The sequence below is a fragment of the Coloeus monedula genome (assembly GCF_965178545.1).
Source record: "Coloeus monedula genome assembly, chromosome: Z".
Lineage (NCBI taxonomy): Eukaryota > Metazoa > Chordata > Aves > Passeriformes > Corvidae > Coloeus > Coloeus monedula.
The window spans coordinates 27,904,318-27,930,156 of NC_138822.1; the positions used below are offsets into that span (position 1 = coordinate 27,904,318).

The 25,839-nt window shown below is 35.4% G+C and overlaps 1 protein-coding gene across 2 annotated transcripts in view; it reads left to right on the plus strand.

Moving 5' to 3' along the window:
• MAN2A1 (mannosidase alpha class 2A member 1) overlaps positions 1-25,839 on the plus strand; it is a 110,605-nt gene that overhangs the window by 69,634 nt on the left and 15,132 nt on the right. For both annotated transcript variants that reach the window (XM_082301999.1, XM_082302000.1), the window contains exons 13-19: positions 2,391-2,556; positions 4,382-4,612; positions 4,708-4,830; positions 11,603-11,717; positions 15,319-15,452; positions 16,510-16,651; positions 19,540-19,673. In XM_082301999.1, coding sequence (XP_082158125.1) covers positions 2,391-2,556; positions 4,382-4,612; positions 4,708-4,830; positions 11,603-11,717; positions 15,319-15,452; positions 16,510-16,651; positions 19,540-19,673 — 1,045 coding nt within the window. The remainder of the gene's footprint in view (positions 1-2,390; positions 2,557-4,381; positions 4,613-4,707; positions 4,831-11,602; positions 11,718-15,318; positions 15,453-16,509; positions 16,652-19,539; positions 19,674-25,839) is intronic.

Sequence of the window (25,839 nt, forward strand, 5' to 3'; positions counted from 1 at the left end):
ATATGGCAGTTCCTAAGGTCTTTTGTTAGGTAAATTTGTCATGAGACTAATCAAAGCTGTGAAATATGTTTGTATCTATGGGAAGGTGAACAAAGTTCCTGGAAATATTTTTTGCACTAATATGTTCTTTGCTTGGCAGGTAATTTAAATTTAATGAGGGAGTGTAGCATTAGTGAAAAATTATTATATGCATAAGGTCTCCTTTTACTTGGAGGCGTAAGAATTGAGGAATTCAATTGTATAAAAAGAAAAAAAACCAAAAAGACATGGTGTTCTGTTGATGGATGAGAATGAGGATTTATTTTGAGCTTTGGTGTTCAATTATCTGTTAATCCATATTGTTTCTGACAGGATTCTTAACACTCTGTTATCACAGTATATGAGGAGTTCTTAAAAAAAGTTTATTTAATATAATTTCTTTATTCTTCCTGATTTGTAATGGGTCGAGACTGAGAGCAGGGTTGGTTTAGCTAGGTTTTGTTTCCACTAATGTTATTTAAAAAAAAAAACCAACAAAGCAACAAAAACACCAAAACATTAAACCAAAAGGTTAACCAAAACATTTAAATTAAGTCTTACCCTGAAAGAAGACAGCTCCATATAAGCAGAAGTATAAAATGCCCTACCCAAGTCTAGGGGAGGTTCTCAGAAATTCTTGCACAAGTTCTTAAAGACTCTGAAAGCTGACCCAGAATATGGTTAACTATTATACTGTCTAGCAATTAAGGAGTCTTCAGCATGAAATAGGGCAAAAGAGAGTATCCCAAAGCATTTTTGGTTGTGATCACAAATATACATTGAAAATTATTGGTATGCTTAGAAGTCATGATTCAAACAGTACTTCACAGGAATTTAAAGAGTTAAAAGGAAAATAATATTTATGGAAAGCTCATTTGATATATGGCAAGTAATCCTAAGGTTCTTGATATAAAAAGCTAATAAAACCGCTGATTTTGTTTATTCAACTAATGAGAAATTGGAGTTGACCTTTTATTTCCTGCTGATTGTGAGGTACTAGGATAGCAGTGAAGTGCTGGGAAGTTTACTAGCCAAGTTTGCTGCAGGCAAAAAAAAGGAAGCCAGAAAAAAGATAAGGGGGAAAAGATAGCCTGCTTAGGATTCCGAATGAGATTTGTAGATTGGGTGGACAGAGACAGTTCTAGGTGAAATGGTTTGATCTGTGAAAGGGATAATTGAATTTGAGGTTTAAGATGTGAAAGCAAAATAAATAAAACCATGGACAAACCCCTGAAGAATCTGCATAGAAAACACAGGGCAGAGATCGAGGAGAACCTACGTAGCAAAAATGCGGAAGGAGTGATTTGATAAGAAATGGATCTCATGGAAACTGATGAAAAATCAGATCCCATGAGGAAGTAAACTGTTTTACAGTGGGGAGGGTTAAGGAGGTTGGAGGTAGAGTATTGGTTCTGCTGTATATAGTTAAGGAGATATCAGAAATTTTGGCAAGAACAATTTTTGTTGTAAAAGACTTTTTTAAAAGGATGACACGAACAGAGGGAAACTTCAGGGAATAGTTGTAAATACTGCATTCTTTTAGCTTGTCAGTGGAAAGACATGAAGTACAATGATTGTCCTACAGATGCACTAGCCGGAGATGTTATAGTATAATTTTGTTTTTCTATACCTTACAATACATGAACCTGTAGTAATAAAAAAATATATAGGCTAATAAAGTCAGTCTGTTCAGCTCAGGGCTGATTCTTTTGGTCAATAGCATAATCTGTTTTCAAATGGAAGAAAAGGCATAAGACTATGTAAAAAAATAGTTATTCCAGATGTACCTATTAAGAAGATATGCAAACAGTTGCCATAGTAAATGCTGGTAAATTATAATTTAAATAATTTTGTACTTTCCCTTATAGGAGAGAGAAACTAGCTCCTTTAGTGAACATATATAATTCATATATATATATATAATTCATATATATATATATATATATGTACAGCCAGTTTTGTTAATTCATTTTTTCTAAGCTATGTTAAAAAAAAAAAAAACAAATTTGGATGGGAATTTAATAGTTCAACCTGAAAAATACATTTAAAATGCCCTTAAGTATCTTGACTGTGCTTGCAATTGTTAATAGTAATTCTGTAGCAGGGATGATGGGAAATAGTTGTATATTTTGTAAGGAATTTTCAAAATTTCGTGGAGAAATAATAGCATTAAGAAACAACAATCTGCAAACAACTGATGTTAAATATCCATTGTTTCTTGGTTATGTTTTGTATATCTATTTGTTGTGGTATGTTCCTGTTGTTCTAACATAATTTTAATCCTCTGTATGTAAAATTTATGTGCAGTAACATTAACCTGAAGGAGGAAGCTTGGTTGCCAAAAGATAATTTAGTAAATATATTTTTTTCAGATACCTTTTGATATATAATCCTACGGAACAAGAGCGATTTTCAGTGGTTTCAGTCAATGTGAATTCAGCCAGAGTTAAATTATTGTCTCCTTTGGGAAAACCTGTTACTGTCCAAATTAGTGCTGTTTGGGATGGAGCAACTACAGTATCACATGAAGCTTATCAGGTACCCTACTTTAAATAAAAACCATTAAAATATGTTTTTTGACAGATACTGTAGCTTCATAGTTGAAGAAAATGGAAAGCATATCTTATATGTTGTATTCTCTGTAGACAGTACTGTTAATTCAGTCATTTTAAGTAAAAAAAAAAAACAAAACAAAAACCCCTTAAAAATCAACATACTTGTGGTTTAGCATTAATATTTCTTAAACTGATAAACTTTTGTGATATCATTTATGACATTTAAAGGATCTGTTTCAGCTGCATGACTGGAAAGTACTAGATGTGTGTCTTTTTCCCTAACTTTCTCAAGCTGCTTCTTCCTTCAAGTGCTAGTCTGTACACAGAGTCACACAGTCACACAAGCCTGTGTGTTCTCAAGCACTCCAGCTGGAATGTCTTGTAAGTGCAATGACTTAAGCATTTACATTCAGATGTTTTCTTCCTTTCCAAATACTCGAGCTGGACAGGTATCTTCAAGGTCACCTCCTGGTTTTGTTTGAAAGAAAACTGCTGAGAATTTTTGAGTTGTACATCATTATAGAAGATTGTCCTCAATGATCAGAAACTTATTTTGTTACATTTTTAATGATATAGTAATAGTGTATTATTGTAATAGTAATATTGAATTGCTTTCAGGCTTATGTTTTATTCCTTTTGATGTAGGAACTTCATTCAGGATAATATTTCTGTGAAGGGAATTCAATAACTGTCTCTCAATTGTGTTCCAAAGGGATAATTATTGTGGGTAAACCCTGTTAAGCAGCTCAACCCCACACACCTGCTTGTTCACTGACTCAGTGGGGTGGAGGAAAAAGTTGGATGGGTAATGGTGAGAAAGCTCGTGGGTGAAGCTGAAGCTGTGCACACAAGAAGAGCAAAACAAGGAATTCTTTCACTGTGTCCCAAGGCTGGGCAAGTGCTCAGTCATCCCCATCAGACTGTGGCTCCATCACATGGGACAGTGACTTGGAAAGACAAACCCCATCACTCCAAACATGCCCTCTTCCTTTTTTCTTCTCACAGTTTTTATTGCTGAGCATGATGTCCCAGGCTTTGGAATATCCCTTTTGTCAGTTGGGGTCAGCTGTCCTGGCTGTGTCCCCTCCCAGCTCCTTGTGCACCCCTGGTCTCGTTCCTGGTGCAGCTGCAGAAAGGGCCCTGATGCTGCATAAGACCTGCTCAGCTGTAGCTGAAACATGCCTGTGTTATCAATGTGGTTAGTACTGAAACCAAGCACCATATGTGCTACTATGAAGAAATTTAAGTTTATTCCAGCCAAAATCAGCACAATAATTAGTATACTTATTGCCTGAAGAAGAGGAAATGGAATGACTTATCTGGACCTCAAATTCTAAACAAATTGCTTTGGAGATGTACCTTGCATACTACTCTTCTGTGCAGATTATAGATCCTAAAAAAACCAGAGACTAAAAATGAGACACTTGCTTTATACTTAGTTATTTAAATTCATACATTTTTGAATTTAAATTTCATAATGGAAGTGATAAGTAGAGTCTGTGTGCACTTGATCCAGTACACATGCATCTTCAATGAAAAGCAGATATATCAGAACTGCATACCACAGCTAACATTCTTAACAAGATTCAAAATTATTATTGCATTAATATAATGGTAATCTTGATGCTAAGCAAATTACTGATGCAGATATTTTTGTTTGATAATTCTTTGTATTTTTTTCCGGACTAAAGGAACACTCAGCCATCCTAAAATTATTCAAGCAAAGGGAGTTACTCTGAACATAAATTCAGTATAAAAAGTTGGTATTTTGCTATTTTTAGTAATGACTACTTATTTGCTCCCAACAGATCTCTTTTGTGGCACATCTACCACCTCTTGGGATTGGCGTTTACCAGCTTTTGGAGGATGAGAGTTCAGAAGCAGTTTTAGCTGACTATAACATATATGTAAGAAATAGCAGACAGGAGAAGCCAGACAGAGTTTTCAAGATAAAAGAGATGCAGAATTCTGTGGATAATATAATCTTAGAAAATGCATACATGAAACTGTGGTTTTCTGGAATGTCTGGATTACTGGAGGTATGTTATATTTTATTTCAAAACACTATATTTTACTTTTTTGAGAATTTTTGTGCTTCTTTATGGAAACCTAACATGAATCTCTGTCCATTTAGAAAATAAATACCAAAGAAGATGGTAAAAACCATCAAATGAAGGTGGAGTTTGCTTGGTATGGAACTACCAGTAACCGAGATAAAAGTGGAGCTTATCTCTTCTTACCAGATGGAGATGCCAAGGTAAACCTGTTTGCAAAGAGATTCTTATCTTGAAGTAACTTGAAGTGTTTGGCAAATACAGATTGGAAGAGCTAGTTGTCCCCAAAACTGAAATAAAAGCTGTGTAGCTAGACATAATGACATCAGTTGCTGAAATGATTGGCAGAAGTTCATACTTCCTAACCCTACATCAGAGTAAAAACACGATAAAAATTTGAAAATGTGAAAATCTAGAGAATATTTATGATTCCAAAAAAAACTTAAGATGTGATCCTTGCAAGAAATCCAGTGAGATGTGGCCATTCATTATCAATTAAATAAGTTCATTTTCACTTTCTATGGTGAAAATGTGTAGGACATACTGATGAATTTCTAGTTCTTCACTTTCCTGGTTTTTATTATATATTTTTAATTGTGAATGAGTTGCTTCTGGTTCAGAGCTACTTTTTAAGCTGATATTAGAGTATTTAGTTTATTATAGTAATTAAGATACTGAGTCCCAATTGGTGTATATAAAGACAGAGTAGCAAGGAAATGTTCTGATTTAGTTCTCTAGGGTTATCTGTATTTTTAGCTGTGTAATTACTGGAGAGCAACAGCATACTCCTATTAGTTTTCAGATTGGAAATTGGGAAATGGCAGCATTCTTGCAGTGACTTAATTACCATACGGAGCCTACTATACCCCTTTTGGAACCGGAAGGGTGATATTTCAGAAGGCAAAAGATAAAATAATGAACATTTATGAAGCTAGCTAGTTGGCAGCATATTTCTTCTGAATTTCTCTTGTGAAAACCTAAGTTGCATGCAAATATGAGTTCTATGCTTACCATTTTAGGAAATATGCAAGAGTAATCATTCTAATTTTTGGCGGGAGGGAGGGGTGTTGGCTTTCTTTCTTCTTCTTTTCTTTTTCTTTTTTTCCCCTTACGTGTGTAAATCAGTCTGGAAGGGACAGAAGAGTTTTCTTTTCTTTTAGCAGTCTTTCCTAGTAGCATACCTTTTGAGGTCTGTGAGTTGACAGTTTTCAAGTATTTAGTATATTTAGTCCCATAATTGTTTATTTCAGATATGTTCATCATGGTTCCCTTACTCTTCATTTTATATGTCATTTCATATATTTTGTTGTGTTTTTATCTGTGAATACTGGAACAATATCACTTACAGTTTTTAAATTTTACCTTTCATTAACTGCGTGGTCACACTTTAACTAATTTCATTTTATATTCTGATTCATCTTTTGCTTATAAAAATAATCACTAAATCTAGCAGTTATGTAATTTTAACTACACCTTTAAGTTATTTGGTTTATTAAAATAATCTGGATGAATTGAGGTAGCAAAATGATACGGCTTAAACAGAAAAAGTCTGTCACATGTCCGCAAGCACACTTAGAAAAGAAAAATGAAATAAAACTACCTTTTAAGTTAAGATTAAAAGGGTGGTGTTCAATTTTTGTAATGTTTTATACAATAAAAATGAAATTGTGATACTTCTGAAAATTCTGCCTCATTAATATTATGCTTCACCATAAGGCTCATTTGGCTTGCATTTTAATAACACTAATTAAGTTGTCCCACTGGGAATAACAATGTAATTCTATAGTAGTTTCTAAAGCAATTTGAACTAACGTTTTCTGTCTTAAAAGAAATGCCATCTGTTCAGGGTTCTTAGTCTGATGTGGATTGACTAACTTTGTAAGTCCTTGTGTGAACTGGCAATAGGATAAATGGCAGGCAGTTTTCTTGATTTCTGGCTAGGTGTTTTGTTGTTTTGGTTTTTTCCTTACCTCCCTTACCCTATGTATTACAGCAAAATTTGCAAAGAATGATTGCTTTTTATGTTGGACTATTTTCCTTTGGTAGCAGTAGAGTTATATGTTTTCTTTGCCCTTGTTAATTGATTAATTTTGTCATCTGATAAATCTTTTGGTTACTTTATTTTCAGTTCTGAAATACTCAGAAATTATTTTTCTTCGTCTGGTTTAATCATCTGTCTGGCCACAGGGCTAAACTACAACAGTGCAAAGTCCAGAACAGAGGTGCAGAGCGGGTCCTCCATCCTGCAGGTCTAGAGAGATAGGACAGTCCTCCTACCATGCCTTTGTATTTTCTGCAAAGTCAGAGGAAAAAGCAAGGTACCAGGGAAAAGGCAGCATCTTAACTTTTTTAAATGGCAGTGCAGTGTAACTGATTGACAGCATTACCAAAATTTGGAAGGAAAGGGTTTCCTTGGGCCTTGCAACAAATACAAACAAAAGTGTCCTGTTCATGAAGAGAAAACATGTTTTTGTCTCCTGTGATTTTGTGAAGGATGGCCAACTCGTATTTTTGTAGATCTGTGGAAAAAACCCCACAGTATTCAATAAACTTTGAAACAGTTAAATGTCTGTATTTTCTTTTGTGTATTCAAGACAAGTCAATATGTGATGACTTCTTACTAGCCCTGATTGGTTATCAACAGGGAATAGAGCAAAGCAGTTTTTTCCAAAGCATCAGATACTAAGTGTTTGTGGGATCAATGTGAGTAGTTGATTTTTGTTTTACAAATAATTTTTTTCACTATCAAAGTGATGGGTTTTGGTACACCCAGACTAGGAAATTCTGATTCTCCCTCAGGGAGCTGGTTCTGTGATTCTGTGTATGTACTAGTTCCCATAGGTACTTATATGCTAACAGGATGTGTAAGAAAACAGATTTTTTTTTTTCCCCTCTTGCAGGATCTCTAGTGCTAGAGCTAAAATACATATTAACTCAGTCTAATCTCAAACCCTGCCAAATAAGAGGCAATCTGCTATTGAAAAACACATTTTCCTGTAGGCTTTGTCATGAGGTCTTTTTTTTAAATCTCAGACCTATCCAGAGCATTTAATCTGTGGTTGAAAACTTTCTCCTGGGCGTAGTTTTTTTGGCATCCAGACCAACAGTGTGCTGCACTACCAGAAGTTTTCTGGCCACACTAAAATGGTTAGGAGTGCTTTACTTGTCTACAAGTGAAAAAGTTTATTGCCCATTCTTCATGCCTCCAGGCTGCAATCTTCTGTACAAGCCAGTAAATATTTTGGTGAAGGTATATCTCCAGTTATGTCCATCCATTGGCACCTGTTTTGATGTTAAGTATTTTAATATACCCTAGGGATCCATGAGGTATTATTTTGCTCCAAGTATTCTCCCTTAAAATTCCTCACTAGCTTCTCTCCAACCTTCTTGCCCACTTTCTTTCCAAAGGAAGGTTGTCTTATTTCTCTTGAATATGAGTACAGAAAGATGATTCCTGAACCCTTTGACCCATAGTTCTGTTGTCCCGTTTCTGAAAAATACTGATTTCCAGGCTCAACAAAAACTGCCTCAGCAGGCTGCTGGATCTTTTACAATGGAATTCATTCCAGTGGATTTGAGTGGAACAAATATTACAGCAGCTATTTATTTTAACTCTTTAGAAAGTGGAGTCTTCAGCTTAACCATTGGGTATGAGACCAGCATATTTTTATTCCAATTCAGGGTGTGAATAATCACAGATTACGTCATGCTGGAAGGTCCTTTAGTCCATGCTTGTTTTCAAAGCAGACTTAATACTGAATTGAGACCAGGACTTTGTCAAATCAGTTTTGCAAATATCTCTATCATTGTTTGTTCTTTCCACATTGCCTTAGACTTTCACATCAAAAGACGTGAAAACTGGAACTTTTGTAGTTCAGATCCAGGACCAGGATCATTTCACAAACCTGTGCATCTCACCAAGGATCTTTATAATGATACTAGAACAATTGCAAGTTCAATGCATAAAGATGTTTTCCTGCTTAAAAGCCTGGTTGATTGAAATTTTTGCTGTGGCAAACCTGGGCAATTATCTTTTTATATGTTCTGAGCTCTTGGTATTTCTCCTGGTAACTATCAACAAATCACTTTCTAGGATTAGTGTGCTTTTCTAAGCACTAAATCAATTAGAATTTTAATTTAGGAATTAGAATCCCTGTTCTATCTCTACCATACTTTTACTTCATTTTTCTTGCTTGCTCAACAGTCAGGGAGTATCAGTCATCCCTGAGAACTTGAGTATACATCATATTGCCACTCTTTCTATCACAAAGAACTTGTCTGATCTCCAAGACTACATTATAGTATCTGCTTTTGTAAGCCACCTTCCTCTTTTGTGCCTTTCCTAGCACTGTGTCTGAATTGGAGGCTTGCAAACTCAATGCATGTGCTAGCAAAATCACCAATTACTGTTTTTAAAAAATTGATTAGTTTCAGGCAATATCTTCAAAATAAAAGTTCGTTTTTCATCAGCTCATATTTCTGTTTCGTTCAGAACAGTCTGTGTGGTTGCCTTTATCTTCAGAAGAAGAGCTGATCTGGCTACATGTGCAGCCTGGAGGCTCAGGTGTGTGAACTTAATGTTTGTGGCAATATCCCAGAATCTGAGAGCAGATATATCCGTCTCATTTCAGCTTTCTGTGTATTTTAATAGCTGTTGTCAATATCACACTTGTATTTTGTACTAAACAACACAATGGAAAAGAGTTCTTCCAAGTGTTTGGGTTTGTTTTTTGTTGTTTTTTTTTTTTTTAATTTTTGGTTTTTGAAATTACTTCAGGTAATTTTTTTCTAATAAGTGCACAGCTTTTTACCTTCCTGTGTTACTCATCCAGCATCTCTCCATTTTGCTGGCTAGCTCCAGTGAGAGCCCAGCAGGAAATACTCGTATAAACTACAGCAGACTGTAAGCTCTGTGTTACTTTGATAACAGAATATATTTGGCAGTCTGCTGTCTGTGCAAGTAGCGTTCTCCTGGTTCACAGGTAATTTGTTTGTCCTGATGGCCTCAGGTTTCTCAGTTCATTTTCTGAGAGTTCCTTTAGGTGCTGTTTCAGTCTGTTTTTGCTAGCTTGAGTACCTTCATGTTGCTGTACCCTGCAGGGAGGATTTTGAAGGGTTTGATTATTCCACCATTTGGTTGGTCATCCAGTTCCCCTGTGGGATTTTTAACTTTTAGAAGCCATGTAGTCACAGGTTAAATGAGTTTGTCTTCTCTACCTATGTGTGATAGAAAAGCAAATAAGAACCTCTTCAGCCAGAAGGGGAGAATTCAGTCTACAGTTATGGATATTGTCAGTTTTTCATGGAAATAAGAGGTTCTAACCTGAGATCTGGTCTTCAAATTTCTTTTATCTCAGCATATTAGTTCATTGGGCTTATGTGCCCCCTGAATACCATATTTCTGCTGTATTTCTCACCTAGCAAATGGGTTTTGCGTAATAGATAACATTTGTCTGTCCTATTGACAAGATGAGACCCTATGGAAGTATTCCATCGTTTTTTCTTGTAGACTGTCAAGAAGTCCAAAACACTCTTTTGAGGTTTTCTATTGATTAACTGGATAAGATTTTCAGTAGGAAAAAGCCCTGTCTCCCTAAACCAAACAATCTTATCAAAGTGCAAGTAGATGTGAGTTTTTCTTCCAAAATCCTGTATACAAAATTCCTGTAGTTGATAACTGCAGAGTTGCCTCTTGGAGCTCTGGCAAAGCTTTTATTAAGCAGTATTCTGAAGCTCTAAGAATAAGTATGTGAATAGAAAAGGCAGGCTTTTAGCCCTTGAAAGTCTCTTTCAGTTTTTTCTATTATACAATACTTCTTGAAATCTTCCCTCTAAATATACATACAGTTATATTTCAAAGAATGTTGGATATTTACCTGTACTTGTTCTTTTCTAGTATGTTTTTTCTGTATGGTTGTAAGTTTGATCTCTGCTCTTCCTCAAGATATATTTGATCTTTGGTGTCATTGCTTCAAGAAAGACCGTGCTCTGTCCTTATGGCCGTGCTATATACAGAAGTAAGACAGCCACCCTCTGACAGCTTTCTGCCTACATCCCTCTGAATAACCTGTTTTTCAATCATTTGTGGTGGGGTTTTTTTGAGTGAAGTCTTTATTTACAGTTGTTTCCCTATCGAAGTAATTGCGTGTGTTGTGTTTTCATTTTTGGCTTGTACACTGTCAATATTTAATTCATTTTTACCTTTACAGCCATCCATTTATTTCCAGCTAGTGCACATAGTTTAGTTTGGGATCTACTGTGTTTTAAAAAAAAGTTGTTGTTTGCCTAGCCAAGACTCTAAATGCTGTGACTACATGGAAAAATAATTTTCTTCATCTCTTTGGTTTGACTGTTGATATGCAAAATTTTTCCTATTCTGTGGGAAGCATGAGTAGTAAGCCACTGTCCTTGTTGGCTTTTTGTAAGGATTCCCAACCTTACCCTGTTCCAGAGACCTCCTACTGGCAGTAGCTGTTTCTGATGAAGAAAAAGCTTTCTCTTCTACTTTCAAAAGGATATGGAAATTGATCCACAAGGCAGAGTAGGGAAGGCTTTCCTTATACAATGTACCACTGACAGAGGTAGTTAAACCACCTGCCACAAATTATGACACTACAGTATTTAATTCCTGGTTAGCAGTTAAAATTTTTCTTGCAAAAGAGCTTAATCCAGATGCAGTATCAATGCATTCATGTGCTTGTCTGTAGACCTTGTATCCATTAATCCTCATAAAATACTTGTGAAATATGTAATGAGACTTAACCTAATTTTACCTAAAGAAAATGTGAGACTCTGAAGAGAAGTTGCTGAATTTCAGATTAGGAGTAATTTTTTAATCTTCAGGTTTTTAGATCTGGAATGGTTTAAAAAAATAAAATGCTATTTTAATATTTATTAAATGCTTTGATTTATTGACACTACATTTAGGCAAAACTTCCAAAATACTTACTCTGACTTTCTGTTTTATTTTTGTAGCCTTATATTTTTACAGACCCACCTGTCATAAGAGTTACTCATGGAAAGATTTTCTCAGAAGTTGTTTGTTTTTTTCACCACATGACACATACCATGCGGCTGTATAAAGTCCAGGGTAAGAGTTGTGAAATTCTGTCTCTCTCGACAGTTTTTTTACATCACTATGGTTTGGATCCTACCTGCCTTTTGAATGTTTAAATGCAGTTCTGTCTGCACTAGTGCAGAGGTCATGAGACTGAAGTTGTATTGACTCCAGTGCACTATGATTTCTCTCTGAGTATCATGCTAGTTATTAAGCTGGTGTACTTAACAGATTTGTTAGAGATATCTCTCCAGACTTTACTGACTCATCTGGATGCTGTAAATAGCAGTACATTTTGAAAATCAGACAAAAAATAGAAATATCTTGAAGGTAAGGTAAAAACATAGTTTCTTTCATAGTTTCACATTGACTGATGGAAGTACAATATATATTAATGGCCTTAATAGAGAAGTCTAGTTTACATCACAACTCCAGGCTTTAGTTGTTTATGACCTTCCTTTGTATGTCCTTTATCTGCTTGGAAGAGCTTGTGACAGAGTTGGCTGTGTCTGTTGAGAGGCACCAGCACCGCACATCAACTTTTTGGTTCTTAGGAAATAACATCATACCAGTTTTCCCTTGTTTTCTTCAGTAAGGCTTTCAGGTTTTTGTTTCTTTACTGTTCAGCTACTGATTTCCAAGGAAATTCTTGGTAAACAGTCATTTTGGAAATTTTCTACCCTTCCAAACTTGATAAAATTGGCCACTGAAAAATGTAAAAGAAGGAGGAAATCATGGTGCAATTCTATACAATTATTTTCCCATGGAAACTTGAGTTAACATGCATAAGTGTATCTTTCTGTGGTTTAGCAACATACATTTTCAGTTATTTATTATTTGTATCTACTGGAATTCTGAAATAAAGAAGCACTGGTTAATGTTTTCAGCTGAAGGAACTGACATGTTTTGTATTAGAAACTTTACTGTAGGAGTCAAATTTTCTTCATATTTTTTAAAGTCTTATTTATCAAATTTAATTATTTTTCCTAAACAACTTCAAAAAAAAAAAAAAAAAAAAGGGAAGTTGTAAGTACTTTCAAAGTCTTCCTTGTGCTTTTCATTCTTTCTTTTAGGTTTCAAAAGTAGTATTGACATCATCTGTTTGATTTCTGGGGGTTTTTTTGTTTTGTTTTACTTCTACTGTATTTCACTCTAGAACTAAAGAACTAAAATTGATTCGGATGCCTCATTTTTGTGACATGTGTACATTGAAGTTTGAAGTTGCTGCAGTTTATACATATGCAAAAAGCTGATCAGAGTTCAGTTGCCAGCTGATAAAGTAATTCTGGATCAAACATTAGCTCACACTCCTTAGGAACACAAACCAAGAGTTTGCATAGTAATTTGTTGTTGAAGATCCTAAGGAAACATGACTCATATTTAAGATTATGGTTTCTTGGTTTTAAGTGACAAGTATGTAAAATCAGCTTAGAGGAAAAAAGGTACCTTGAGGTCAAGAGGTACCAGGTTGCCAAGAATGTGGAAAGAAAGTTACATTTCTGTGTGAGTTTCAGTAAATTAAAATTCTCAGCATGGAGGGAACTTATATAGGTGGATATTTATTGTAATGAAGGGGAGGGAAAGACCCTAAAAAGCCTTTTTTTTGGTTGTTAGGGTGAGGCTGTTATTGTAAAGTAGATTTTTCTGTAGTACTCCTTTTTGTTTAATTCACTACTAAATGCCTACTAGAAGTATTTCACTTCCCTTTCACAGTTACCAGAAAATGAGTTGTCAGTGAAAATCACTTAATTGCCAATTCCTAACACTTCAGTTTATCTTTTCTTGTGAGTGTACTGTCTACTTTTTTCCTTTGGCTTTTCTGACAATTTTTAATTCATCATGATGTTTCAATACTTACACCATTACATATGTAATGTGTACCTGTGTAAGTCCTGTACCATACTTCTAGCTTTGACAAGGAAAAATGATGCAAAATATATATTATATATTGTCTGTTTGCTTTTTGGTGTGTTTTTATTTAAATTTCTTTAAGTGTTCATTCTCAAAGTTTAAAATTTGATAGCTTTGCATCATTGTTTTGCTGAGGTCTATTTCCTTGGCTTTGTAAGGGAAGTTATTTATAAAGCATTATGTCAATTAAAATAAGATATTTTGAAGTCTAGATACTAGATACGTACAGTAACAAATAATGTGGAAAAAAATCAATATGTGTATGTGTATAAATGCGTTTTGATTTCAAGTAAGGACCTGATCTCCTGTTGTAACTTGCCTGCTTGCCAAGGGGCAGCAAGCCTGATTGTGTGGCTAACCCAGCTGTTGGATAGTACTTCCAAGTCCTACATCTTCTTCTGCAATTTTGGGGAAAAAAACAGCTTTTACCCCTTTTGGCTTTAAAATTCTCTTGATTTTGGGGAGAAGATACTCTGGGTTGACAACGCTGTTCAGTAATTGACCCATTGAGTGGTTTTTAACTTCTGCTGACATTGGCATCTGTTTTTGATATTAGCATGGTTTTGTTAAATCTTTTTATCAGAAGCTTCATATGCTTTATTTTCTTCATAGTTGTATTTCTGTATTATCTCAAATTATGTAGTACAAAAATGATGAAACTCGAAGCTAAAATACTGTATTCTTCTTCAATGTACTCATGCTTTTAAATATTTGGAAAAAGTACTTTAAATATTTGGAAGATCTATGACTGGGGGCATCAAAAGTGGAGCGTATAAATCCACATTTTCCAGACTAGGTTTGGGAAAATAGATGTGATTAGCTGAACCAAATGTTTTCCATTTAGCACTGAAGTTTAATAGCCATTGGTAAATGTTAACATTTTAACAGTTGCTGTACTTCTGCAGGTGGCATTAAGATTTTAAAATAGATGAAACAAATACGTATCTCTGTTCTGCTTGGTGCAATTCTTTTCACAATCATTAGTCCCATTAGACTACAGAAAGGGTAGAAGTGGTGATGCTGAATGATGGTATGATTACACTCCAGATTGTGTCTTGAACTGTTTGAAAAGGGCAGGTTATTATTAAAGGTATGTAATTCTCAGTACAAGGCACCGTAGAAAAAAAAATCTCACTGAACAACTTGTCCGAATTTTCAGACACTTAATCCTTCTTTTAATAAATATGAATCCTTTCCCTGTCAACAAAGTTTTCTGTCCTGCTTGTGGCTGTATTAGTTGAAAATTCTTAATTCACTGTCCTTAAGGAAGATTATTGCTCCTTTGGTTAAAACAGCTGCTCACAGTTTCCTGCTCAGTTGAACTGTTCTGTCAAGACGCTGGTAACTTCATTCTTGTCTGGGAATGGTGACAGCTGCTTAAGAGTGAAGGGGAGAAGTGACTGACCAGGTCTTGCTCCAGCATATTTATTTAAAGACAGCACTTAACAGATGTGTGCTGTTTCCTACTGATGTACTGGAACCCACATTGGTTCTTGCCATGTATTGCTCCTGTTCCCCTTCAGTGCTGTCTTTCAGACTGTCTGTTCAATTTGTACCAAATTAGAAATACTGCTCTATCATCTGTCACATAACTGAACTGTCTTCCAATATCTGGTTAGATATACAGAAAACAAAAACTAGATCACTCTGTTCTGGGAGCACAGTCATTCTTATACATGTGGCAATCACTTTTAGAGATTTTAAATGCGTCTTTTTCATGTAGGTTTGGAAGGACAGTCTCTTGAAGTTTCCAATATTGTGGACATTAGAGGAGAATATAACCGTGAACTTGCAATGAGAATTTCATCTGACATAAACAGTCAAAATAGATTCTATACTGATCTTAATGGATATCAGGTAATTCCCATCTTTTAATTGTAAAAGCTTAGGGTGTCAGGTTTTGACTGTCTAAATATAAAGAGCTTATACTAAACAAACTCTCATATTAAACTGCACTAATAATTTAAAAGGAAAAATGCTTTTTAAAAATATATCTGTTATAAAATTTTATGTAGACCAGATGAAGAAGTAAGTGTGTGCTTTAAAGGAGTTTGTTGAATATTCCTTTATATGCTTTTCAATGTAAGAATTATAATACAGCAAGTCACCACGTGGTTGCTTATATATGCGCATACCTTCTTTCCCTCCGCTTTGTTTATTTTGTTAGAGCCATTGGATAACACAGTGATAAGTATACATAAGGACCAGATCTGGTGAAGAGCTGCTTATTGCTGTGTTTGAAATAAGTGATGTATTTTGCATGTATTATGCTTTTTCTATTGGTAATGCATCTGAGGAAATGTAGTGGGACTATTGTCTTAATTTGAACTGTGCAGCTCACACAAAAGAGAGAAAAATTGGTCTTCCTTACCTTCCTTTCTTGCTAAAAATAGTTTTGCAAATACAGGAGACCATGAGTCCTAAGTAAAAGACTACTGGTTTTCCAGTTACTGTATTTTGCTGGAGACAATGAATATTTAAACATGAAAATAGTCTTAATACTACTACTCAGTTGTCATGTAGCATTCAAGAATTCCAACAGCACTTCAATAAGTTCCCATTATAAACCAACAATTCCTTTTCTGCTACCTTAAATCTATTCACTGCTTGCTCTCTAGAGGGGAAAAATTTTTCTCTCATTTTTTAACTGTGATTATTCCTTTTTGTAGATTCCCTTGATGAATCTTTCACTTTATTTTTTAATATTCTTTGATGTAAAAGTACATTGAAGTTACCATTTCCAAAGTGGTAATTTTAGCCACAAATCTCCCCAAAAAGCTAAATAATACAGTTGAGTGAATGCTTTCGTGATGGTTGTTCTTCCAAAGCACATGGGATAAATGTCTGAATATGTCTTTGAAATTTAATTGCATAAAAAGAATGTACCTTGTTGAAGTTTGTGTTCATAATGCAGATCCAGCCCAGACTGACGATGAGCAAGTTGCCTCTTCAAGCAAATATCTATCCTATGACTACCATGGCTTATATCCAAGATGTTGGTGTTCGTTTGACACTTCATTCAGCTCAGTCTCTAGGTGTTGCAAGCTTGAAAAATGGTAAATATAAGATGATAGATAAGATAAAAGTCTCTCCTTCATGATTTTCTGAAATAGTTCTTTCAGAGATTTCCATACTTACCTACAAGCATTTGAAGAGAGAAGTAAATTTTTCCAACTTTGAAAAGTTTTAGAATATGTCCCTAAGCAAGGAGGAAGAGGTTGGTCCCTCATGAGATCCTGTCATCTTCAATGAAAGATCCCTCTCAAACTAGAGGCAGAGGAAAAAGATTGCAAAAATGACAGAAGGAGCAATGAATTGTCAGAACCAGCTATTTTTCACCCAAGAACTCTGGTGGAACTCAGGAATGAAGTAGCAGAACTAAAGGGGTTATTCTTTAGCAGAGTAGCAGAGGACTTAAGAAGAATGCTGATCATGTTTTTTGTTCTCTTTGTTTGCTTTAGTGTAGACAGCACTAGTCTTAAGGTATATACAGTATAGCCTAACTTCCCTGTCAAGAAAAACACCAGCAGCTTTTTTGAAGATTAGTGTTAGTGAAATGAAGGATAAATATGACCCTGGGTACGAGTGAACATACTTCTGAAACAAAATCATACCTCACAAATTTAATGGAGTACTTTGACAGAGCTGATGAATATATTGACAAGAAAAATCAATTCATATTAAGAATTCCAAAAGAGACACAGTCTTGCTCCTTGGAGCAGAAAAGGGTATGATGAATGGCCTGGAGGACTGGAAACAGAGGGCAGTTATTCAGTCTATTGGAATGGAGGAGATATTCAAATAAAGCTAGAGGTAGTGGGCAAAATAAGGTATATAATTCATAACTTAAGATGTATAATTCCTTGCTGTAATATATATTGTCAGTTTAAATGTATATGATTTCAAAAAATAATGGAATGAATACTCAGAAGAGAAAAGTCCATCAAAAATTGCACCAACACCTACTTCCCAGTTTGTTTTAAGAAAAATGTCATAAATACTGTGTTCTGACAAAAGGTGAATACCATGCTGGATTAGTGGCAGTATTAGCAAACCTAATTCACTTTAGGGCAGGGAATTAACACTGACATATACAGTGATGCTTTAATAAAACCACAGTGGAAAATACCAGCCTTTTGTTCCAAGTCTACTGGATACAAGACCCAAACCACATTTTTTCTTCCCTCCCCTTGGTCTGATCTTGTGAATGACCCTGACACCTCCAACGCTGTTATGCATGCATTAAATGGGTATTGGAGATTAAATTAGTGTGCAGAGGCTTTGTTACCTGATAATAGTGTCTGTATTTATTCTTTAACAATCTTAATCTCTGAGTCACAGAATAATGCACCATCTAAATCCACAGACAGTCCCGCTCTCTGGCATCAAATTAGGGAAGTTGAGGCTAGCACTGTTGGACATTTTGCAGTTAAGCATCAGGGAGAAACTGACCTTCTGTGAGCACTTGTTTCAAATCTGTCAGAAGATATTAGAGGCTTTTCACCTACTCCAGTTAAATAGAAGAGCAACAGATGTACCTGACATGACATTGATTTCTTAACTGTGTCACTCTTTGGCAAACTGTATTATGTCATTGAAGATACACCAACATCAAATATTTACTCCGTCCCACTAAGAAAAAAAGGAGAATTAATTAATCTGATTTGTTATCATTAAGTAATATTCCATTAAATTACTAAGTTGGCTACCTTGTCCAGAAGGCATGCTGGATTCCTCAAAAAAACCCCAGAAAATTAAGCTGAAGGTTCAGTGGTTGCTGAATATCATATGCTTCATGACGTTTTTCTGAAGGTCTTTCAGGAGCTCAGAGGGATGGATCATGGAAGAAAATTAGAAAATCTTACAGTTTAGGCAAGCAACCCTCAGTATCTATCTGCCTGTGTCTGAGACACAGGTGTGTCTCAAGGCATAACCCACCATCTGAAAGTTATGTGAACAGTACCTGAGTTCAAAATAGCAGTTTTTTCTTACTCATTATCAGCTGATTTCTGTCCTGGATAAACAAAATATGTTTGTACTTGAGGGAAGGGAAGAACAAGTATTTAAGAAAATCAGGTAAGTGTTTGTAGAACACTGAAGTATAAGAAAGACGGCCTTAGTAAGCAGCCTTTTCTAGAAGCTTAAATTGTGACTTTCTTATTCACGATACAAGTACTTTGGTCTTCCATTTTTATTTAGGAAACAAGTAAACTTTCAGTGTGCAAAAAACGTTACAGCCTTAATTACGTGCCCCAATCTGGTTTCCTTCTGGAGATAGACCCTTGAAAAGAATGTGAGCTTCATTGTCCATCAGGCTATATATGATTTAACATCATGCTTAAAGAGCTGTTTTGAGTGGCCATGCTGCAGTTCAGTATAAACGCAGAACTTCATGCTCAGTGCTTATGCAGTGCAAAGTTTTTTCCTACTCCCACAAGTGAAGTTACCCGTACAAGAAGTGGTTGTGAGTAATTATATACTCCTGTTGATACATATTTTTCCTTCTGACTTCAAATGTGAAACAAAAGAGTGGAGTACAAGGTGAAGACAGTTCCTCTACAAAAGGTCCCTCCATACAACTGCTGCTACTTGGGGGTGATTCTCATCTTGGATGTTTGACTTCCAAGTATCCTTGTTGCAAATAGTAGTTAATAGTAATAATTTTTCATAGTAAACTTTTATTTAGACTCTGAAAGTAAAAATTGATGGACATTCTGCAGAAGGGCTTGTGAAAATTTTTTGGCAGGTTATATACAGCCACAGTCCAGTGGCACTAACTCTTTTCGTAATCGGTCCTAACAATATTGATCAGTGCTTACTCTGCCAAACTCAAGAGAAATAATATGATTTTTTAGAGTAAGTTAAATTTTAGGGCAGTTTTTTTATGTTTAATAGAACCTTACATATTCTTGTTACTAATATAATCCTTGTGTTGCTCTTTCAGGTCAGCTGGAAGTGATCATGGATCGCCGGCTTATGCAGGATGACAACCGTGGCCTTGGACAAGGTGTTCAAGATAACAAGATTACAGCTAATGTCTTCCGACTGCTGTTGGAAAGAAGACATGGAACAGATGTGGTAGGATTCACTGTCTGGATTATTTTTGCCAATTAAGATGTAAATATTTATTTCTGTTGCGGCAGCAAAGAACTCAGTAAAGAAATTATTCCATGAGCTGTAGAACTAAGGAAATGTAGCTTCCAAGGGAGTTTTGTCCTCTTGCTTGCATAATCTGATTGTAAAGACTTCATCTCTCACTATTCCTCATGTAAATCCATATCTACTTCCTCACTCACACTTCAACATATGAGTGGGGGTATCATTGTGGAAGTCTCTTTTCTTTTTTAATTACTTTTTTACTGAACAAGCTTTAAAAGCTGCTAATTAGTGTGAGTTCTGCTTCTTAACAATGTTAACTGAGTCTAAACAAAGGTTGACAAATTATTTCAGCTGAATGAGTAGAAAGAAAAAACCTCTTATAAATATAATTTTCCTAGGAAATAAGATTCAAGTGGAAATATTTAGATGCCAGACATAAAAACCTTTTCAGTTCATTATGATTCTAGGAAAGTTGAGACCATTTTGTTGTAGGGGTATTTTTTTATTTGCACATATCTCAGTTTGCTGGTTTGTGTCTTAGTCTTTTGAATAATCTCAATTTTCTTTCAGTTCTTTGTATTTTCTCTTTGTTTTTTTCTTATCATTTTCAAGAAGGACAAAATAAGAAGTACATCTTTGTACTGAGGCAGTATGACGTGATGACAGTGCTGAGTATATTTTAAAATCATTGCATACCTAAAGATGAGAGGTTGTATACCGAGCTGCTAATGAATATGCAGATAAATTGGAATTAATTCTGGTTTATAATGGATATCATTAACCACTGTGAGAGGATGATAATATCAAGCTTAAAGCTAATTTTCAGCATTTAATGACTGACAGTGGGGTTTTTTTTCAGGTTGTACATGTCATTATGATTTTCTAGTTCCTCATCATGTATAATGCACGCTGCATATTAACTGCATTTATCAGTGTGATGTGCAGCTACCCAAGCTAACGTGAGTTCAGCAGCAGTCTGGTTGTGACAACAACAAGAACTGCACAGTTTAATCCCTCTTTACAAGAGGAAACCTGCAGAGAGATCTGTACTGCCACCCAAAAATTCCTTAGTACCCAGGGTAATTTGTGTTGTATTAAATTAGACTGTGGAGCTGGTAAGTAAGAATTGCTGGACATGGAAATCTATGTTTACATTAGAAAATAATTTGAAACAACAGTTGATCAAATCAGTTAGTGCCATTGTGCTTGCAGTGACACTGTGCGCAGTCTTGGTGTTGTCTGTAGAACCATAAAATAACTCACTAAAAGGTACTTCTGGAACTCTTCTGCTCTAGTCCCTGCTCAATGCAGTCTATTTTTGTGTCAGAACATACGTAAAAAGTTAGTCATGCATTCAGACCATAATTAAGATGTGATGGGTTAGAGCATGTTTAGTGCCGTACCTCATGGGGAGCTCCTTGGTTACTTCCTTCTAAAATGAAACTGGTCCACACACACTGAGGTTGCTCTGCAAACTAGCACAGTGCCCCCCTTGAGTGGGGTTGGCCACAAGTTCAGTTTCAGAACAGCTGCTACTTCAGACCAAAACACTCCATTGGAAAATATTTTGAAGTACTTTTGAAGTAATATTTTGAATCAATTACTCACTTAAAGTAAAGGCAACCTAAACAACTCTGGAATGTCCTAGTTAGTGAAATATTTGCATGTGTCTGGGCATATGTTTGCTAATTTGTTTGTGATACCAGTCAGGTATCATCTCACCAGAATAACACTGTAATTCCCTTTTTTTGTTTAAATCATCTCTCCTACAAATTTGAAAGATTCTGTGCAAGTTACTGAGAATCTTTCAAAGGAGAAGGGGCAGTTGCCTACTACAATCAAAAATATCTGATGTGTTTTGGATACCTGTGTTCCAGCACCTTCCTTTCCCCATAACTCTTCATGCTGAGCTTATAATGGTTTTAAATGGCTGCAGAGGACTTTAGGGGAACTGGTTCTTTCACACTCTTGAAAGGACTTCAAAGAAAATGGAATCAGAACTATGGGGGAGTAGGTGCAGTCCAAGAGGTGCTTGTTGTCCTAACTGATCCAATATGCACAAGCCCCAGGAGCCAAGCAAGAGGTTTTAAGGAAACATTTTCTCTCTGGTGTTGTATCTGGAATTCCCCATTCATATATTAAGAATGTTCTAGAATTACGTTTTTCAAAATTTACCTGAACATTAGTAACATTTTCTGATTCATGCCACTGTTTAAGTTTTAAAGTAAGCGTAGTTCTCTTTCTGTTTCATTACACATACAATCATTTTTTTTTTTAGTCCAGTTACCCAGAAGGTAGTTGTTATAATAGCTTAAAAATAACCATGTCAGAAAAAATTATGGTGAAATTATATGCAGTTTATATATGTAATCAGCTACGGTGTGACTCATACTCTGACCCTGATTTTGTTGTCAAGCCCTATTTTATTGACTTCAGGAAACATGAAAGCCACTGGAGGAGAAAGTTTTGACCATTTGACATCTTTGCCATTACAGACTTTTCCTAATGTGTATTCCAAAAGATTTCATTCTATCTTTTCTTAAAAACAATTCTGAGGAACAGGATGCTTTCTGCTCTTTGTGGAACTTCCCCATAAAAGTATGTCAAGTGTAAGATGTGCAGTTCTTTAATTAAAATAATTGTGCATCACTGGTGAAATTACTATGGAGAGCTTTTGTTATCACTGTATCAACCAACAGTTTCTTTTAATTTATGTCTCTGAAATACTTTTTTCCTTCCCCAACTGCACCCTGAACAGTAAATTGTAATGACAGTCAAACCACATGCATGTCCTGAAGTCTGAAACTCACATGTCCAGTGCATGGATAGAGTGAAATTCTTAATAATTCTTAATAATTGTTGGCATACTCAGTCTGTATTCTAATATGTTCTTAATCCTAACACCACCTGGGTTTTGGCTCTTGAATTCTAGCTTGTCTAATCAGTCAAAAATATGCATTCAGATACTGCCTCTGCAAAAGACTTCAGGTTAATGTGTTTTGCTGAAGCTTTTTTGGTTTTGTATTTCTGGGGAGGGAAGAGACTTGGGGGAAAGGTGGTTGGGTTTATATTTTCTGTTTGTTTGTTTTTTGGGGTTTTTTTTCCCTAAGATGGATACTAAAGGTTTATTCACAATTACAGTATGGTTTGTTAAGTGAGCTGTGTTTGTAGTAAGAGCTGGGCAAATTTTGTTTCACTTTACTCACCCCATTTACTGATAATTGTGTTCCTCAGACCTTGGATGTTTTTACTGTATTTTTGATAAAATTTCTACATACATCTTTTTCTTCTACTAGATGTAACTAATTCTGCTTGTATGTTCATTTTCTCCTTGCAAGCATTTTTTGGCTTGAATATCTCTTTGAATCATCTTCTAATATTGTCTTCTTTTTCCTCAGATTGTTAACCAAGAACTGAATTCATGTCATTTTTAAAATGAAGGGAATATTTAGCTGAGAATGAAACTGAACACATTAATACTTGTCAAAACAGTAAATGTTTCGTTCTTTTTGAAAATAGACTGCTTTAGATTTATTGTAAGTTTTGGAAAAATAAGCATTAATACCTTTTTATATTCTGAATCCCAGCATGATATATCAATATAGGAGTGAAAGAAATAGGATTTATAGGAAGTAATAATATATTTTTTCATCAACGACGTAGCTGAAGAATAGATGCCATGCCAGACAAACACTTTCTTCTTCAGATTCCTATTTCATACCTTGTCTTGACTTAGTTAATTTATATAACTGGATTTATAGCCTAGGCTTGAGCAGAGAGCCAGTATTCAATGGCTCAAATGGCTGTTTCTTTTGGGAGAAGTTGTTTAGAGGAAAAATAATACAGTTAATAAAATCACAAATATGTGGGAGATAGTCGAACTCCCTTTCTTGCACCACGTACAAGTACTTTTTTCTTACTAAATCTCTATCAGTACACACTTTCTCTGAAAATTTATGGTTGGTGATACAGCCATTTTTGTCTGATTATTGTGTTGCATTTGCCCCTTATTGGTGTGTTCATTTCTAATGCATGTGCATGTTTCTCACTGTAGCTATATATTATACTGTGCATTGCTATGCTACATGTAACCACACCTTAACAAACATAATTAACTTGGTGTTTCAAAAAAGCAGAAAATTGACATTGGCTTAATTACTGCCATTTAGAAGCTTTTTCAAGCCCATATGTGACAAGCTCAGAAACTCTAATATCATTTTTGATTGTAACTGCCACAGTGAACTTATCAAATATGCACAAAATTGTTATGATTTTTGTGGTTTATGGTAGGAAAAAGGAAAAAAAAAAAGACATCTTCCTCTTCCTTTCACACAAAATACAGTGCATCTTCTTTAGAGCCTTACCACATATATTTAGTAAGGGGTGAACACTAGTACTGTATTTCATTTGAAGAGATATTCAGGTACATGTTACTTCTTCCCAGCTTTGCATAAAACACTACATTTAATTCATTCTTTCTTCTACTACTGTGTAGTTTATACTGGTTTTCTTATGCAGGAACTTCGTGTTTGCTACTCAAGAAAAATGCTTCCATTTCTTATTTACCTACAAATACTCTCTGCTTTCAGGCAAGCACTGTCATTGTTTTTATGTCAGGACACTTTACAGCTTAATTTCCTTCAAATATTTTTTTCATGATACAGTGACAAAGATGTGTCGCAGAAAGCTTTTAAGTAAAGACTGCTTTGTCTGCAAGCTCCATTCCTGTGTTGGTGTTATGAAACATTCTCATCCTGTAACAGCAGCAGCCACTTGTAGCTGACTCATGGCTTGAGTAGGTAGTACAGACGACTGTCTTCCTTTGGACATACAGCTATGTCTCTTGTGTTCTTTTTTCTGTAATTATGTACATCTCAGCAGTGAATTCCTTTCCTTGGTTTGGTTTTATCTGTCTTCATTTGCATGTACCTGTCTACTGGCTCTGGTTAGAAAGAATTTTACCTCAGTATTATGCATAGTATTCAACCTTGGTCTCTCCACTTTTATCTTATATAATTCACCAAAGGACAAGGGCAGGCCTCTTTATTGTCTTTTGTGAGCTTATCTCTGCTGGTGCAGTTTGAGGTCTGAAATTTAAACCTTTCTGTATCACCACTTCTAGGAAGGCCTAATTCTTCCTGCAAGATCTGATTGTAGGGCAGAATCCTTCCTAAAGGAGGGAGAAAGTGTGCAAGTCCACCTTCTTCTTCTTGTATTCTCAAATGAAATGACTTTCTGGAATAATCTCCTTGCACATTCAAGTTTCCACCAGTAGCAAGAATTTTGCATGAGGACCAGACTTCCAATGCCTGGAAATTAGCAGATATCACTGTGTAGTTTCTGTCCTTAACATCAGTTTGTTTTAACTAATTCCCCATCAAAACTGAACTCCGGAAAATCTCTGATCACTGTTTTCTACCGTCATTGGGAACAGGATAAACTCTTGCCAAACATCTGGGAAAATCTAACACCAGGTCACTTCCACAAGCCTAGCATGGGGTATTTATTTAGGCGTTAAGTCCCTCCTCCTGTGCCATTATTAAATATTATAAACACTCTAAGAAGAATTAGAAGAGAAGAAATAAAATTGACAGAAAAGGCTATAATCGAAGTATAAAATACTTTTATTGTCGAGGAAAGCATGTCATGCTGTCTGTCTGCTTTTCTGATCACTTTCATCCAGCTATATTGATGGATGCCTATTTATCAGTCTTAGTAATTGTGGTGATGTGCTTATGATCATGGTGACTAGATACTTTCTTTACCATCTGCACTATTCCATAGACCAGTGAGCAGATGTTCCCCAAATGATCTCTTCATAGAACATGATTTCTGTTATGGTATCTAATTGAACACTAACTTTATTAAAATGCAGTCACCAAAAAGAACAGTGAGAGGTGGAGCAGGGGATCACTAGCTGCTCCTGAGACCATAAAAGGGAGAAAATTAGATTGTTCCTGGTGTGAAACCCAACAAGATGGATCAGCAGAAATTTCCTTAGACTAAGAAAATTCTGTACTTTTTAATTTTTTTTTTTTTTTATAAAAACAAGAGGCTAGCTGTGGGTTGTTCAGCAGAACTGGCACAGGAGGGGAAGGAGAACAATTGAGGAGTAACAAGTAGGAAAAGCAGGGGTAAAAGGAGC